The 17,329-nt window shown below is 56.5% G+C and overlaps 1 protein-coding gene across 1 annotated transcript in view; it reads left to right on the forward strand.

Moving 5' to 3' along the window:
- Nucleotides 1–10,954, forward strand: part of PTGS1 (prostaglandin-endoperoxide synthase 1 (prostaglandin G/H synthase and cyclooxygenase)) — a 16,504-nt gene extending 5,550 nt beyond the window's left edge. Inside the window, exons 3-12 of the mRNA XM_014942743.1 lie at nt 4,839–4,968; nt 5,117–5,257; nt 6,100–6,243; nt 6,639–6,820; nt 6,914–6,997; nt 7,382–7,628; nt 8,151–8,437; nt 9,187–9,334; nt 9,693–10,068; nt 10,146–10,954. Of these exons, the coding sequence (XP_014798229.1) occupies nt 4,839–4,968; nt 5,117–5,257; nt 6,100–6,243; nt 6,639–6,820; nt 6,914–6,997; nt 7,382–7,628; nt 8,151–8,437; nt 9,187–9,334; nt 9,693–10,048 (1,719 nt within the window). The 3' untranslated portion in view covers nt 10,049–10,068; nt 10,146–10,954. The remainder of the gene's footprint in view (nt 1–4,838; nt 4,969–5,116; nt 5,258–6,099; nt 6,244–6,638; nt 6,821–6,913; nt 6,998–7,381; nt 7,629–8,150; nt 8,438–9,186; nt 9,335–9,692; nt 10,069–10,145) is intronic.
- Nucleotides 10,955–17,329: the final 6,375 nt, after the last annotated feature.

Raw genomic sequence — 17,329 nt, forward strand, 5'->3', positions numbered from 1 at the left:
GGCAGGAGCGAGGGGGAGCCCGGGGAGCGAGCGGGGAGGAGCCGGTACCGAGAGGTGCGGGGGGACATGGTCCAGGAGGGTCCAGTACCGGGGGTGTCGGACCCCCGGAGGCGCGGGGGACGGGGGGCGGTCGCCCGGAGAGGTCGGGGCGTTTGCCCCAAGCCCCTGCCGGGTCCCGGGGTGGGATCGCACCCATCGCCCCCGGCCGTGGGGCGGCCGGCAGCGGCCCCGGGGCGGAGGGCAGGGGCAGATGGGCGTCCGGGAGCCCCGAGGGCAGCGCCTGGGGCAGAGCCCCCGCAGCACCCCGAGCTGCAGGCTTGGCCTCATCCCGCCTGACCGGAGACCGACATCTCCCATGAAAAACAAACTTCCCTTTTACCTCCCGCCGCGGGGGGACCACCCGCAAGGCCTGGAGGAACCGCCGATGGTTGGGCTCCCTCCAAGGCCACCGCTGCCCCAGGAGCCCCTGAGACAGGATGGGACAGCCCTGCCACCGGGCTGAGGGGCAGCACCCAGCTGCTCCCCACAGCCTCCCAGCTGGGATGGGGCTTCTCAAAAAGGGGGCAATATCCGTGAATGCTGGCAGCCAGGGCCCTTCCCCCTCTCCCCAAACACATACCAGGTGAAACTGCAGTTTGGGGGTGAGGATGGAGGGCTGGGAGCAGTGGGAATGGCTCTGGTGGCCTGAGCCATTGTTTCATTCCCGTATCTACAAGCTGGCCCAGCTGCCCTGGGCCCGGGCTGCCCGTGCACCCGAGGATGTTGAGGATTAGTGCTGCTGATGGCAGGCGTCCACAGAGCGAGTTGCGAAATAAAACCACGTCTCGACTCCCGTCAGCTCCATCCCCAGCCTCTGCTGTGCAGTTTCCTCCAGGTCCTTAATGGGGCATTGACTCCAGCCCCTCTTCCATGCAATGACCTTCCTCCCTGCAGAAAACTGCCGTCCCAGCACGAAGCCCGCAGCACTTTTCAGGTTTCACAGTTCCTCACTAAAGTAACGTTCTCAGCAAAACTGTCCCAGGCACGTGGGCTGCATCCCTCAGCAGGGCTCCGGCCACACGTGCTGCAAACGCCGCTGACAGTGACCCCGTCCCCAGCAGCCTCCCCGGCTTTACCTGCCACTGTGGGAAGTGACATGCCCAAACCCAAGAGCCCCCAGAATAAGCACAGAGCTGAGCAGGCACTTCCCCCCCATCGCAGGGGATGTGGGACCATGGGAGAAGCATCCTGAACGGAGCAGGTTTGGGCTGAGCAGCAGAGCTGGGTGCTGGAGCAGGGCACGTTGTCTCCCTGCAGCCATCCCGTCGGGACAGGAGGGACTTCTCTGCACCAGAGTGGCTGGTCCTGTGCAGAACCAGTGACCCTCAGTTCCCTTCCTTGAGGACTTCCCTGTTTCAGCAGCATCCATGTCCAAAAGGGGAACACGGCCCAGGGTTGCAGCCCATTGAGGCCCCATGGCCATGCAGAGCGTGGCTGCACTGTGGGAGACTCCAAGGGTTGGGGTGCGACCCAGCAGGAGGTGGCAGGTTGACCCACTGGGGACAGCAGGGCTGGGTGTCCCCAGCATGTCCAAGCCACCCTGCAGCCCCCTGGGCTTCTGGGTCCCAGGCTGGAGGGAGGGAGAGAGTAGGAGCAGCAGGAGGAGAGATGGTGCTGGGGAGGCAGCAGGCACCCTGCTGTGGGGCACATCTGCACAAAAGGAGGTACCCCATGGGATGGACCTGGCTGTGACCCGCTGGACTGGACTTCAGGTGGTGGGGACAGGCCTTTGCATAGTCCCTCCACTGGCTTGAGGACCTCCCAGCAAGGATTTCATCTCCGTGAGAAGCTTCTCCTGGGACTTGAGGACAGCTGGGACCAGCATCTGTGTGTCCTGCTGGGGACAGGACACGGCCTGGGGAAGCACATTCCCAAAGCGGCTGGGACAGATGCACTGTGACCAACCCCCGGAGCTGACTGCTGCATGCCTGGATCAAAGCAGACTTCACTACGTTGGGGGGAAATAAAAAAAGATACCCAGGATATACATGAAAGGATGGCGCTCTTCCAAGCCTTAATTAGGGAGGGAGATATCTGATTGAGGAATCAGGGGAACTGCACCGTGCCCCGGGGTGCTGTCAGCAGAGCGGCCGGGCTCCTGCTGCACCAGGAGGACCACAGCCCTAATCTACCCCTCGGATCTGCTCTCGAAGACCAAATAACAGGATGTTGGGCTGAGGCTGGGATCTCCTGCTCATTTGGTGTTTGCTGCTTTGAGCACTTCTACTTGACTCCTTTGCTGGCTGCACCTTGGCTCCGAACCATGCTGTTTGCTTTTTGTAGACTTTTCCTGTGCTGTGAGCGGAGCCAAGCCGGTCCGATGGTGTTTCTCTGTTTTCCCCAGCAGATATTGCCCTTGGCTGCTGCCTTGCCTTCAGGGGTGTAGTTTTGTACAAGCATTCAAGCAAAATAAGCCTGGCCATTCTCTCCACCCTCCTTGGGTGCTCACGCTGCTTCTCCCACTGGCAAACAGGAGGTGCTGGGGCACCTGGACATCACCATCTGCCCGAGCTCCAGCCATGGGTCAGGTTGGGCACGGACCCCTCTGATTTATGCCTGTTTCCACAGCCCATGGTTAACCACCCCCTCCCAGCACAGCCTCTCTGCAATGGAGCATCAGCCCGGGCTGCAGGGGGGAGCCCGCTGCCACACCGAGAGCCCCGTGGCTGCCTCACCCCCCCAGACAGCCTGGCCACCCATCCCTGCGGCCAGTAGCCCCACTCAGGTGCAGGGAGGAGGATGGCTGAGCCCCACGTGGCCTGCAGCTGTGGCCCTAGCACGCTGCTCTCGCTCGTGGTGTCGCCAGAAGTGGTTGCAGATGACAATCTGGCTGTGCCGTGAACGGCTCGTGGGCCCGAGGAAACCTCCCTGAATCAGAGAAAACAAGTGCGTGAGCTTTTCATCATCTCCAAAGCCTGTGGCCACGGAGCAACGTCCCGTTGAGCAAGCCCCGGCTCCAGCCCGGCCGTGATTCACCCCAGGTTGCTTTGGCTGCGGTTCGCAGAGCGGATGTTGTCCCCGAAATCTGGCATTTTTCAGCGGTGATGGGGCCTGTTGGCCAGCTCTGCCCCCACGGAGGGGGCTGCGCTCCAGCGCAGGGCCTGGCAGCGGCTTTCCCCACTTTCCCCACACCTGGAGCCATCCCGGCAGGGCCGGCGCAGGATTCCTGGCCGGGGAGAGGCACGGAGCCGCCGCGGGAGGGAGGCTGCCAAGGGATGCGAGGGGGTTGCTGTCGCAGGCCGGGACATGCACCGTCCCCCTCCCGCCCTCTTGGCTGGAACATACCGCTCCCGCCCCACCTCCGGGACCCCGCGGCGCTGACACCACCGTGAACCGCGGGAGGAGGCGGCTTGGCCAAGGCCGGCACGAGGCCAAACCCGCCGTGGAGGAACGCTCGGCCATGACATGGCACCCTGCCCCACGCTGGGGAGAGCCCCAGCAAACTGAACTTCTCCTGACTCTGAGAGACGGGGCAGGACACAACCTGCCGTGACCGAGCCCATGGCATGGAGCATCCTCCTGGACCCATGGAGCCCAACGTCAGCCCCACATCCCCCCCGGGTGTCAGCGGGCACGGCATGGGGCTGCCCTTTTTGGTGTTGCAAAATTTACCACAGAGTTGTGTGCGGAGGTACCGATGCAGGAACAGCCCAGAGGATGCTCCAGCTGCGCTGCAGCACGGCTCCCTTTGCGAAAAGTTCCCATCTTGTGAAAAACCAAAGGGGTGGTCTGACCTTAATTTGTCTTAGAGAAATAAGAACCTGCCAGCTGCCTCCCGTCTGGATGCATGAAAAAAATGTGAGATGAAAGGGCGTCTGACGGAAGGGCTGGGAGCTGAACGCGTCTTTGCAAGCCGCCCCCTGTGACGTGAGGGGTTTGGGGTCCCAGGGCTGAGCACAGCTGGGGCAGAGCCGCCAGCCAAGCCCCAGGCTCCTGGGAAGCCCCTGCCCTGCCCTGAGGCAGCAGCTGGCTGGGAGAGTGAGAAACCTTGCAAAATTAGATTTATGTTTCTAATATGTTAATTTTTAGCTGCAATTTCCTTTGGAAAAAATGTGGTTTCTATTCTGTGCGCCCATCCCTCCGCCCCGGTGCTGGAACCTGTTCCTAAATTCCAGCAGAATTTGAACCAGGTCCAGCGGGGGCCTGATGAGCTCATGGACCATGTGGAGCTGCTGAAGGACCCAGGAGACCTTCCTTCATCAACCGTGACGCTGGGCACACCGGGGATGGCTCTCGGTCCCTTCTGGTGCTCCAGTCCTGCTGCCCATCCCTGTCCCCACAGCCAGTGGCACCGGAGCCGAGCGCTGTGTCGGTGGCACCACTGTCCCCAAGCGCTGTGTGTCCCAGCGGGGCTGGTGACTTTTATTCTCCTGGCACAAAGGCCCCAACACGGGTCTGTGGGACCGACCCAGCTTGGTGGCAGTGCTGCTCCTGTCCCATGGGATCCTGCCACCATGGGGCTGTCGGGAAGGGACCCTTATCTGTCCCCTGCAGGCTGGGGCACGCAGGCGGCGGAGGAAGGGGCCGGGTGGGAGCCGGGGGAACGAGCCCAGCGGTGTCAGCCCTTTCCATCCGCTCGGGGTGGCGGGGGCGGGGGGGCCGCCTGCCAAAGCAAACACCAGCCCAGACAATTGCCATTATTAATATTATTATTATTAGCACCGGAGCTGTGTTTGCACTGCTTCACCCCCTCGCTGCGTGGCCACGGGGTGCAGGCAGCTCCTTCGGCAATCCCGGGCGTTTCGGATGAGGCCAATTTCCAGAAGGAAGGTGACAGCGTGGATGGAGGGTGACATGTCTCTCTCCCCACAGTGAATCCCTGCTGCTATTTCCCCTGCCAGCACCAAGGGGTGTGCGTGAGGGTCGGCCTGGGAGGATACGAGTGTGACTGCACGCGGACCGGGTACTTCGGGGCCAACTGCACCTCCCGTAAGTCCTTCTCGCCCAGAGGACCTCCCGGGGCAGCACGCTGTGTCTGCAGCACGTGCTGTCACCAGCACTGACAGCATGGGTGGGCTGGGGCCATTAACGGGCTTTGTTAGCAGAACAAGTGATTTACCTGGTCTGTCTCCCCCAGCCGAGCTCTGGACGCGCCTCCATGACTGGCTGAAGCCCAGTCCTGCCTTCTACCACTTCATCCTCACCCACTTCAAGTGGTTTTGGGACATTGTCAACAGCACCTTCATCAGGGACACTCTCATGAGGCTCATACTCACAGGTGAGGGGTTGGAGCGGGTCTCAGGGACACCCCGGGCATCAGCAGAGGTGTGGGTGGGGGTGGCGTGGCTGCAGTGATGCTGAGCAGCTCCCACGGGCATGGTGGGCACCAGCCTTGAGTCCCTTCACCCAGGGAGGTTGTCATCCCATCACGTCATCCCATCACATCATCCCATCACCCTGCCCAGGGAAGGCTGCCCGGTCAGGCAGCAGCAGGGAGCGGGGGTTGGAGGTTGGGCTGCCCATGCGTCCATCCCCAGCCATGTGTCCCCAGCTGTGTGTCCATCCCTGGCTGTGTGTCCATCCCTGGCTGTGTGTCCATCCCCAGCCGTGTGTCCATCCCCGGCTGCGTGCCGGGCTGCCAGCCAGCTGGCAATCACAAGCGGCTCTCGGAATGCCGCGGTCCCTGGGCCAAATGCTCTCAAGCAGCCGCACGGAAAGCAGCCCCTGGAAATATGGAGCTGGTCCTTTTACCCATGTCCCCGCATTCATCACTTTGGATAAATATTTAGGTTCCAGTCCTTGGAGCAGTAGTGACACATTCACATGGCTCCGGCTGTTGGTTTTACCATTTCTGTGTGGTTGTCATCTCATTCATCATCCAAGAACCCAGTACGAGCCCTCCTTTTCTGCAGGGAACTGCAGCCTTTAAAAGGCTGGGAGCAAAGCCTGGGGTGCCCACGTGCCTCCGCTGCCGGTACCTTTCTGGGTTTTGGGGTGGCAGGAGAGGGCATCTGGCAGCACCGAGCACGTGGGCAGGGGTTGAGGGCAGAGCCCATGGGGTGCTACCCTATGGCCTGGGCCCCACGGTGGTGATGGTGACCCCCTCCTCTCTCCTTCCAGTTCGTGCCAATCTCATCCCCAGCCCCCCCACCTTCAACTCCGACTATGGCTACATCAGCTGGGAGGCCTATGCCAACGTCAGCTATTACACCCGCGTCCTCCCACCCGTGCCAGACAACTGCCCCACGCCCATGGGGACCAAAGGTACGCAGCTGGACCCAGGGGGGACGGGCACTGTGGGGCTGAGGTGCCAGAGCAGCGCCCTGGGTCCATACTCAGTGCAGCATCGGTGTTTCCCACCCACCCGTGCCCAAGCTCTCGCTGCCATGGACACATCTGCCAGGCACTGCTGGCAGTGCCACATGCTATTGCTGGCCCCAAGGGCTGCAGGAGCTTGATGGCATCCAAAAGGCTGCTGGGCCAACTCAGGTTGGGCTGCTGAGGCATGTCGTAGCTTGTGTAGGAGCACTATGAGGCAGAGTAATCAGTGCCTGGTGCTGCAGCAGATACAACAGTGCCCACCGACGGCCCCATGGCCAGCACTGGTACCCAGCTGGGTTGGGCATGGGGCATCTACCCTCAGCCTCCATCCTTTGCAGGGAAGCAGCAGCTCCCCGACCCCCAGCTCCTGGCAGAGAGGTTCCTGCTGCGGCAGAAGTTTGAAGCCGATCCCCGAGGCACCAACCTGATGTTTGCCTTCTTCGCCCAGCATTTCACCCACCAGTTCTTCAAGACGTCCGGGAAGATGGGACGTGGCTTCACCAAGGCGCTGGGGCACGGGGTGAGGAGGACACGGGGGCATGCAGGGAGTGAGGAGAGGGACCAGGGCACACACAGCCTTTTGGAGTCACCTTGACACTGTGATCTCTTGCAGGTGGATCTGGGGCACGTGTACGGGGACAACCTGCAGCGGCAGCACCAGCTGCGGCTCTTCCGAGACGGGAAGCTGAAATTCCAGGTACCACCTGGCATGACTGAAACATGTCTCAGCCCTGTGATCCAGGGTTGTTTGAAGCCCATGTCCTTCCAGCAGCTCCTGGACCGGAGACTCCCAGGGGCATCAGGAGACCCCAGCCCTGTCAGAGACTCCATCCCTGGTGCCCCATGCGGAGCACTGCCAGGGCCTCTCTTGGTGGCTGCTGACGGGAGGGACGAGCTTTGGGGTCAAGCTGTTCTGATGGCAGCAGGGGTCCTGCATGAGGGGGATGTGCCCATCCTACTTGGTGCTTGTGGGAGAGCGGCCATGGTGCCCATGGGGAGGCAGGGCCCAGCTGGACAGGCTTTCAGCTGGGCGGTTTTCTCCCCTCCTCCCTTTCTGCCACCCCGTTCTTGTCTCCCCAAGGTGGTGGATGGAGAGGTGTACCCCCCCATGGTCACCCATGCTCCGGTTCACATGGTCTACCCGCCTGCCGTCCCCAAGGAGAAGCAGCTGGCGATGGGGCAGGAGGTGTTTGGGCTGCTGCCGGGGCTCTGCATGTACGCCACGCTCTGGCTGCGCGAGCACAACCGGGTCTGCGACATCCTGAAACAGGAGCATCCCACCTGGAGCGACGAGCAGCTCTTCCAGACAGCTCGTCTCATCCTCATCGGTGAGGACCAGCGGTGCCACGGGGCAGGGGCACCACAGAGCCCTGTGTCCCACCTCCCCGGGCAGGTCCCAAGAACTTGGACATTAATTGGTCTCTGAAGGTAGTGGCCAGGCTGAAGGAGGATGCTGGAGGAGTTTCTCTGGCAGCCTTTTGGGGATCATTGGCTTTGGTCCATATAGCAAAAATTGGCTTTGGTCCATCAAAAAATTTATTTTGAATAATTTTGTCATAATTTTGAATTATTTCATGTTAATGTTCTTTTATAAATTTGACCAAAATCCAGAAGAGACCCCTGTCACCACATTGCCTCTAAGAAGCGTATCAAGGCCAGCTTCCTCAGGGGCCATTTCAGTTTTGGCAGACTGGTCTTTGCTGGTGAAAAAAAACATTCACTGAAAAATTCCCAACCAGCTCAAGCCTGTAGTCAGAAAGGTCCCAGGTGGTGGGTGGGTGCTGGGACGTGCTGCCATAGCACTTGGGTAACTTTGTTCAGGTACAGAGCTTCTCTCACCTCCTGCCCAGGGGAGACCATTAAGATCGTCATTGAAGACTATGTCCAGCACCTCAGCGGGTACTACCTGAGCCTCAAGTTTGACCCCGAGCTGCTGTTTGGGACACAGTTCCAGTACCGGAATCGCATCGCGGTGGAGTTCAACCAGCTCTATCACTGGCACGGGCTGATGCCCGACTCCTTCATCATCCAGGGGGACGAGTACAGCTACGAGCAGTTCCTCTACAACACCTCCATGCTCCTGGACTACGGCGTGGAGGCGCTGGTGGAGTCCTTTTCCAAGCAGGTTGCAGGAAGGGTAAGGTCCTGCTCCCCCCTCCCTGCCAGCGCCGGGGCTGGGGGACCTGGGATGGGATGCTGGTGGTACCAGGATGGCAGTGCCGTTACAGCAGTAAGGAACATCTGCCTTCAGCAGTGGGTTGTGGGTCACACGTAGAGTCTTCTGCTCAGGGCAGTGCCTGACAGGCACGTCACGAGTCCTCCCCACAAGCACGGGTGCAAGGCTGGGCCTTGGCAGCCCCGTCTCTTGCTCTGGGGACTCTGTGGTAAACACTGTCGGTGCCAGGAGCTGAGCTGGGATCTCCCGCCCCGGGCTGTGGAGCTCCTCTGGCACGTTCTTTGCTGCCATCACATGGATGTTTTCTTCCAGGCGATTCCATCTGCATTTCTGACCCTCTTTGCTTGCGTAAAGCAGCAAGGCTGAGGCACAGACCCCCTGCTCTTTGGGTGTTTAGGTTCTCCCTGTGACCCCAAGCCCCCGTAATCTCTCCCCTCCTCCCAGGCCAGTGGGTCACCATCCATACAGGGCTTCTCCTGCACCATTCCCTGACCTGCCCTGGGAACAGGACTGACTTTACTCCAAGTTGCTCTACAGCTGCTTTTGGCACTGTCCATGGGTTCCCTGTCTTGGTGCTGCTGTGATGACATGGTGGTCTCCACGACACCGTGCCCAGCACATGGACGCTTTGGCGCGGTGGCTCCCTGTGAGCAGATGCTGGTGCTGCCTCGTGCCTCATGTGTGCTCCTCCTTGTGTTCTCGCCCTCCAGATCGGTGGGGCTCAAACCATCAATGCCAATGTCTTGCAAGTGGCCATTGGGGTCATCCAGGAATCCCGGCAGCTGAGGCTTCAGCCGTTTAACGAGTATCGGAAGAGGTTTGGCATGAAGCCCTACAAGTCCTTTCAGGAACTGACAGGTAGGGCTGCACAGGAGCTCTCGGGGCTTCGCTGGGGAAGCGCAGAAGCTCTGGGCTTGCTGTGGGGTACAGGACCACGAGCTGCTCCCCCGCCACTGGGCTTATTGGGCTTCTGCCCATCCAAGCCTTGCTTAGTGGTGATCCCAGCACCGGGACAGACAGGGCTGGGGCCTTGGTTGCAGGGGTCCTTCCTTCTTGGGGGGCTGGATGAGTGGTCCAGAGGGCAGTGCCTGGCCTGGGAGCCCAGCTCACCACTGCCTGGGTTGTGGGAGCTGCCACGTTGCCGTTACTCACAGCAGGGCCAGTCCTTGCTGGGGTGATTCCCTCATTAAAGCCCTCTGACGTTCACTTGGTGCAGGAGAGGAAGAGAAGGCGGCAGAGCTGGAGGAGCTGTATGGAGACATTGATGCTCTGGAGTTTTATCCGGGCTTGCTGCTTGAGAAACCTCAACCCAATGGTATTTTTGGGGAAAGCATGGTGGAGATTGGAGCTCCCTTTTCCCTGAAGGGGCTTTTTGGAAACCCCGTCTGCTCCCCAGAGTACTGGAAACCCAGTACCTTCGGCGGGGAGACTGGCTTTGAGATCGTTAAGACAGCATCGCTGGAGAAACTCGTGTGCCTCAACGTGAAGAAGTGCCCATATGTGGCATTTCACGTGCCGGATGCTTTAGAAAATGGCAGCCCTCGGGGTGGTGGACCATCTACTGAGCTCTAGCACCAGGACAGCCTGCCCAGGTACAGACTGTCATTGCCCAGGTGCCAGCTGAGCCGAGCTCCCAGCCTGGTGCTGAATGTCCCCTTTCTTCCTGCAGGGAGCGGCGGGGACACAGGGACCTGCCCACCCCTGTGCCGAGCAGAAGAAGGATAGAAGATGGTCCCATCCTGGGCATCCTCCACACCAGCCCTTGAGGAGGTGCTGGTACCAGCTCTGTGGAAAGCTGGAGCGCCTCAGGAGCGTGGCTGCCACCGCTGTCCTCAGCAGATCCAGTTCTCTTGCTAGTGAATACCTTGCACGAAGCCAGCTTTGGGGTTCCCCAGGGGACACCCCCCATCCCGGGATGCTCTGGACTCCCCTGTGCTTTGTCACCTTCCGTCCCCGCTGCTTTCCAGCACCAGGCCACCAGCACCCCTCTTCTGCAGGGCTTCCCCGCTCAGGACAGAGGAGCACGGAGCCCAGGGAGCCTTCACAGTCCGTCCAGTTGAGGCACTGAGCTCCCCAGGGGAGGTGGAGGAGGCAGGTGACAGCAGGCAGAGGGACGGGGAGGACACACTGTAGGAGGTCGTGCTGGCCCGGCGGTGGCTGAGTTTGCAGTAGGAACCTGCCCTGATCCACTTCTGCAGCCGCTCTGCACCGTCCGCCCCACACAGCCAAGAACAAGGAACCAAAGCAACATCTCTGCGGGAGGAGACCAGGGGAGAAGCATCAGATCAGACCTCCCAGACCTCCCACATCTCCCACCCGCTGGCCAGACCCCAGCAGGCACCGCTGGCCGCCCGAGCGGGGCTGCTCGGAGCAAGACGCTACCTCTGTGCAGACACAGTGATGATGTCTCTCCCCCTGTGATCGTTAACACTTCCCAGCGTTAATAGCTCAGCAATGGCGTCCCCCAGGCACACAGAGCCCACTTCTGTCCTGCTCCAGAAACACACGCAGATGTCCCCCCTCGCAGACACAATGATGTGGTGGCTGGCAGCCACTGCCACTGGCCTTGATCCCCAATCAGATCCCGCTTCACCTCCAGGAGAACAGACATTTAAAATAATAAATGATTTCAAAAACTCATTTCCTCCAGCCAGTTTCCAAGTGTCGTCTCGCCAGCGCCAGGCCCTGCAAGGGGGCAGGATGCTCAGGAGGCAGCAGGAGCTGGGGGAGAGGAGAAGTCCCTGGAGCGTTGGTGGAGGCTGGTGTCCCTGCTGGGATGTGGCCGTGCTCGCCGGCACCACGCCGTGTCACTGCCCACTGCATCAGAAGAAATAAACGGAGCCACCTTCCTCCTTGGGAATTGCCTCATTAGGGCGTCTCCTGTGACAGTTTGAGCTACGCTGCCCTCCGGCCACCACCACCCCGTGCTGCTCCGATGCTGGTGACACAGCGCTTACGTCCAACATTGTGTATTCCTGTCACATAAAATCTATCCACACATCAATCTTGCTGGCCAGGTGTTTTGTAGGCATGAAGTAGCCACTCTCTGTACCTTGGCTGTGGTTTGCCCCTGTGCTGAGCCAGAGGAGGGGACCACTTCTGGGTTCCTTCTCCGTCCTGGCAGGACATCTACCTGGCACGGTGACTTCATGCCACGAGGCCATGGGGGCTGTGCTGCTCCCAGCGGGATCTTCTTTGTGGGGTTCTCCACCCTGACCCCCCCAGGCACCACCGGCTGCTCCTCTGCCCATCACAAGAAGCCATGGGAGATGAGGAGAATCAGGGCAGGGAGTCCTGGTCCAGGGCACTGCCCCGAAAGCTGGGGCCAGGCAGCACGTGAGGGACCGGGCAGGCAGGGGGTGATGAGGGTGACAGATAGGGTATCTCCAGGTAGATACACCCAGCTAGACACAGCCCTCTTCTTGGGGCTGTGTGAACCCCAAAGACCGTTGACCATTTTGTGGGGAGTGACAACCCTATGATGTCTCCCCTTCTGCCCTGGAAGTTTCAATCATTTCTGGTTGCACCAGCTGGTTGTTTTTTTTATCCTTGATCAACCAAGTATATAATGACCCAAATTCCTCAGGAAGGGGTTGTGAAGCACTTCCAGGCGATAATAAAACTGGTTATAGGGAGGTGTTACAGGAGAGGTCACCAAGGCTCCTTACAGTTAGACCACAAACATCCTGCTTTTGTTTGTAGCTATTGAAAGCTGCCAGTGCTCTTTTGGTACCAACTGATAAGCGTACGAGAGCTCACCAGGCACACAGAGAGCTGCCTAGATGCCCTCTGCCTCCAAGGAGGAATATTCCACCAGGAATTGGCTCAGCTGAGCCAACACTGGTAAATCTGACATCTCCTCCAGCTGTGCCACCAGCTCCCACACGGTACAGTCCAGGACAGCAGAGCATCTCCCTGCTGCACCTCACCCTTCTGAGAGGGAGAAAAGCTGTGAAATAATTTCTTTTTAGGACTAACACGTACCAACCCCAGATACAGCATCCAACACACGATTGAGACCTCCTCCTCCTCCACGAGCCTGAGGACCCACCACCCCACACATGGACCTTCCCCCAGCCTGGCACTGCCCAGCCCTCGCCTTCTCTTTGCCAGTCTTTCAGCCGTGGCAGTTTGTAAAAATCACTCACATCTTCACCAGCTTGTCCATCACAACGTGTGGCCACATCCAAGGTAGAAGACAGTGGTTTACATCTAAACGTGGTGTTTAGTCTGGTGCCTCCACCAGCATCACCCAACGAAGGCTCTGAGAGCTCCCTGCCCCTGTGAGCTCTGGGGAGGGCACAGAGGTGAGTGCTGCTGTTTGAGCTCTTGGTAAACACAGCCCATGGGACCTCCTGGGAGCCCCTAAACCAGCCCCTCGGAGGAGCCCAGCCACCGTTTGCCCACGTGGGGACGGACGTAGCCTGTGTTCATGTGGCACAAACAGCAGCAATGAAAACATCTGCCTGTGGTTGTGTGCCATCTTAAGTGATGGTTCACTCAGCAAGGAGCTTATTGCCCACCAGGGCAGATCGTGTGAGGAAGGTCAATGGTCTGCAGCACTTCTTCATGCAGAGCCATCCCTACGGTTCGAGGGAAGGGCAGAGGTTGCAGCCAGGGCTACGGCTGCTCCCGGGTTTCCCTCTTGAGAAGCCCCCAGCCCCGCTGCCTTCTGTGGTGCCCAGCACTCTGCCCTGCCAAGATCAACGCTGGAAGCCACCTAAACCCCATGGTGGCAAAAATAACTGGGGCCCTGAGGCTGAGTGGAAAAGCCATTCCCTTGTTCAGTCACCCGGGCCCCCCGAGCCGCCCCAGCAGGTCCCTTTGTGGTGTGAGTCAGCCAGAGATCACACAGGAACGTTTGTTTGGATTTTCAATAAGGGCATATTTCAAACGTGCCAGAAAGAAGACGTAGATTGGAGGCCAAAAAAACCCCAACAAACCAGTATAAACTTTTCTAAATCTTGTCCCTCACTGCCTGGCACCCAGGTCTGCACCCTGATTAAATGCCCTCATTACACTCAGCCCGTGATTTCACTCCAAGCAGTTGCCTGGCACTTCCTTGCGCATTCGCCTTCCGTGGCCAGGTTCTGCTGTTTGTGTTGGAACATCATTAAACGGGAACAAACCCAGGAGATTTTACACTCCTCTCTCCCAGGGCAGTTATACCCTCCTGTAAGAATCGTCGTTTCTGGCTGCTTCCCTCTGCAGAAGGCTGCTTTTTCCAAAACAAAACATTTCCCAGAGGCAACACAACCTACCTGACAAGTGTTTTTCCCAGCTCCTATTTATAGCACTTCTTGAAGATGAAAGTCAGACACAGAGGTGACTGAGAGCTGGTACGTGCATCTTCTTCACCCGGAGGGTGCAGCAGCAGAACCAGAGCAGCTGCAGCACAAAAACCCACCGGCCAGAGCCACGACCTGCGGGAAGAGCCAAGCCTGGGGCTGTGTCTGTGCCCTCATCCTGCACTTGAGGAGCAGCAGATAGAAAACAGGACAGAAAAAAAGACAGAGACAGAGCACGTAACATCTCAGCAGGATCAAGTCTTGTTTGCTGGAGCTTAACTTGCAGTCACATTTTAGATATACCACCAGTGTGAATGTCTTAAAACATCTAAAGGTGATAAATACCAACCTCGTTTTCCAGGACCAGCTGTTTTCTTTCTGAGCTCTCTTGTCCTGTTGATTGAAGAAAGTTTGCTTTTATTTATGGCTTTTAGGTGCTGGCAGAATTGTGTTCAAAAAAGGTTAAAGCAGGAACAACCCCTGTGCAGCTCGGCTGCTGTGAGACGGCGTGACTGCGGCCACTTTGCACCAGGACTCCAGACCCCCTCGACCTTTCACAGGTGATGGTCGTGTCCTGGGCCAATCTCATCAGGTGCACTAAAAAACCAAGCAGAATTGGTGGTGAGAGGAGGTGGGGAAAGAAACAACCAGGAGACAAAAAAGGACACAAGCTCAAGGGCTGGTACCCAGCACAGCACCGAAGCCCACTATGGCAAAATCCGTCGGCTTTCGGCCCAGGACAATGTGCCAGGGAAGCTGCCGGGGCAGAAAAGAAGAGGTGAAACACCTTTGACAAAATGAAATACCATCCTTCATTCAGACACAAAGCAGTTAGCAGGAATGCATCCCTCTAAACGCAGTTCTGAGGGTGACAGAGTACGATGGCTGCGGGGGAAGGAGAGGCACCTGCATCAAAACAATCCCGATGCCAAGTTGAATGTTTCAAACCAGTTTTATTTTCTATAGGAATTCATACAGTTTCGTTTGCACTTTACTCCCCAAGTGCGTATATAAGTACACCCTGATTCTTAGTCTGCAGGTCAGGATCACATCTAAAACTAGAGAAATGAAGCAGAATTTAGTTGCGAGTTGTAGTTTTCATTTGTATGGAGCTCCTAAGGGACAGACACACATTAGTGAACTATTCTAAATGAGTTTTAGTTTGCTGTATAGTTTAATGCACATTAAGAATGCTGGGGTTTTTTAGGGCCAATTACCAGTTGGTGGGTTTGGAAGGATTTAGCTTGAGGAATGGACAAAAGCATCGGCGGCAGCGCCCAGCACTGCCTGTGCTCAGAACAGGGAGCAGCGCTACAGCTTATTATCCCCCAGGCTTATTATATCCTTATCCTTCCAGATCAATGATTAATTGGATTCAGAACTTTTTTTTTTTTCTTTTCCTTTTTGCTATTGGTGCTGTAAACCATCTATCACCTACCTGAGCACGGATGATGAATAACCAGGAGTCACCTTGCTGCGGGCCAGTCGACAAGAGCAGCAGGAGAGGGTTTGATCCCATTATAGTTTTGCTGCCACAGGGGCAAAAAAAAATGCACTTTATAAAAATAAAACTTCAAAGCAACTCAAGCAGTGAGCTCTCCCCCAGTCCCCTCTCTGAGCCAGGTTTTATTATGACGCCAACATGTACCCTTGTCTGCACGACAGACTTCCCTGAATCTCACCCTGAATATAAATTGCAGCTACTTTGATTATTTTTTCTTCTGAAATGGGCTGATACCTATACTCATTTAATTTCATAAAACCGGCATGGGTTTTTTCTGCAATTCTGAGATGAAAAGAAATCATCTCTTACCACATTTTAAAATCTGGATTTCTGCCAGTTTCCTTGAAACAGCCACAATTTGCGCCAATTCAGTAATTTTTAATTACAAATTATTTATTTTTCCTGCTTATACTACTTTTAAAAACACAGTTCCAATAGATACAATTACAAATTCTTCTTTTTTCTACCCTAAGATCCTTATTAAGAACCTAGTGCTTACACAGAGACATTCCCATTTCTTCCTGGTGTTCCAAAGTGCCGTGCATAAAACTGGCAATTAAATGTAATCATTAAGCACGGCATTACAGTGGGCCATATATTTAGGTAATGATAAGTCTACTTTCCTCAAAATTAAAAAATAACAAGCAAAGTTAAGTAATGCATGAGAAGGCAAACATGTTGTAATACCCAATGAAGCCTGTCGAAGACGACCCAGTAACAGGCAAGCGCAGGGCACACACGCCGTGTGCTCCTTTGTGCTGTGATCTGATTTGGGAATGAAGCAGAGCACAAACAAAACAAATAAACACACCTGAATGAAAATGTAATCGCTGACAAACGGAAACGACAACGGTGCTGCAGGAGGGAAGCACAACACACAGCTGCTGCGTTCAGAGATGATGCTCAGACGGGCTCAGCCGGCACCGGGTGGCTTTTCCCTGTGGCCAGAAGTGGGGGACACCCCGTGTTTTGGGGGCAGATGAGAACTTTATGGTCTGTCACTGGCAACGGAAACAGCTGCGGCAACGCTTTTGAGGAAGCCTCTGTTATTGCTTACAGAGGGAAACATTGCAACATCTCCACAAAGGTTTCACTTCCACCCCACAAGGTCTTTTTCTGGTAGTGAACTGTCCTGATGCTCGCCACAAAGAACGTGCTCCCCCAGAGCTGCCATCAGAGGAACAGCAGGGCAGTGGCAAGGTGTGTGATCCTGCTGAACACTCTGTGCAGAAAGTGGACACTGAGGTTCAGAGAAAGGAGTCAGCTGTGAAAGAATGGGCCTGCTCCCGACCACCCGTGTTGGTGACTGGTCCATGGGCTCACTGCTGCTTTCCCACAAAGGCATCCAGTCATCTCTCAGGTCCAGGGGCTACTGATACTCAAAATACATCTGCTGACACAGCTGAGGCAGATAATATGAAGGCAGACAGAAATAAACTGTAGCACTGATTTGGTAATTTTAGAGAGATATTAAATTCTGAGTTGAATTATTCAAGTCCTAATTCTGTATTTTGCCAACAAAACTCTCCCTGACGCTATTCAGCCCACGGCAGAGCTCCATACAATGGACCATCTCTCCTTTAAGAAGCAGAGATCTTTTTCTAATGAAGTGACTACTATGAACTTTAAGGGTGGGTATTTTAAAACCCAAGAATGGATTGAGAGCTGCAATTCAAAGAAAATTTTCTCATTTAAGTCTCAGGCAAGGTTAAAGGAAGAAGAACTCTCTCCAGCTGAAAAGCAATTTTCAGGATGAAGTCAGGGGGTGTTGTCACTTTTAAGTGTGAAAGGAACAGAAAATTTGATCCCCAGCGTTAAAACCAGAAGGTACTTCCAAGAAGGGGACTGCAAACTGGGGAATGGAGGATGGGACCTTGCATTGTAAATTGGCAGCAGTTCAGCTCCAGGTTAATAAAAGTCTTGAATGCCTGAAAACTTCCTCATTTGCTGTCTCAGGGAGCAGTGGCCACATCTCAATCCAACTACTATTCACATTACACTGGTTCAGGAGACCTGTCGGGAGACTCACCATACACAGCTCATCTGAGAACAAAGTGTTTT

This window comes from Calidris pugnax, unplaced genomic scaffold (assembly GCF_001431845.1).
Source record: "Calidris pugnax isolate Ruff unplaced genomic scaffold, ASM143184v1 scaffold102, whole genome shotgun sequence".
NCBI lineage: Eukaryota > Metazoa > Chordata > Aves > Charadriiformes > Scolopacidae > Calidris > Calidris pugnax.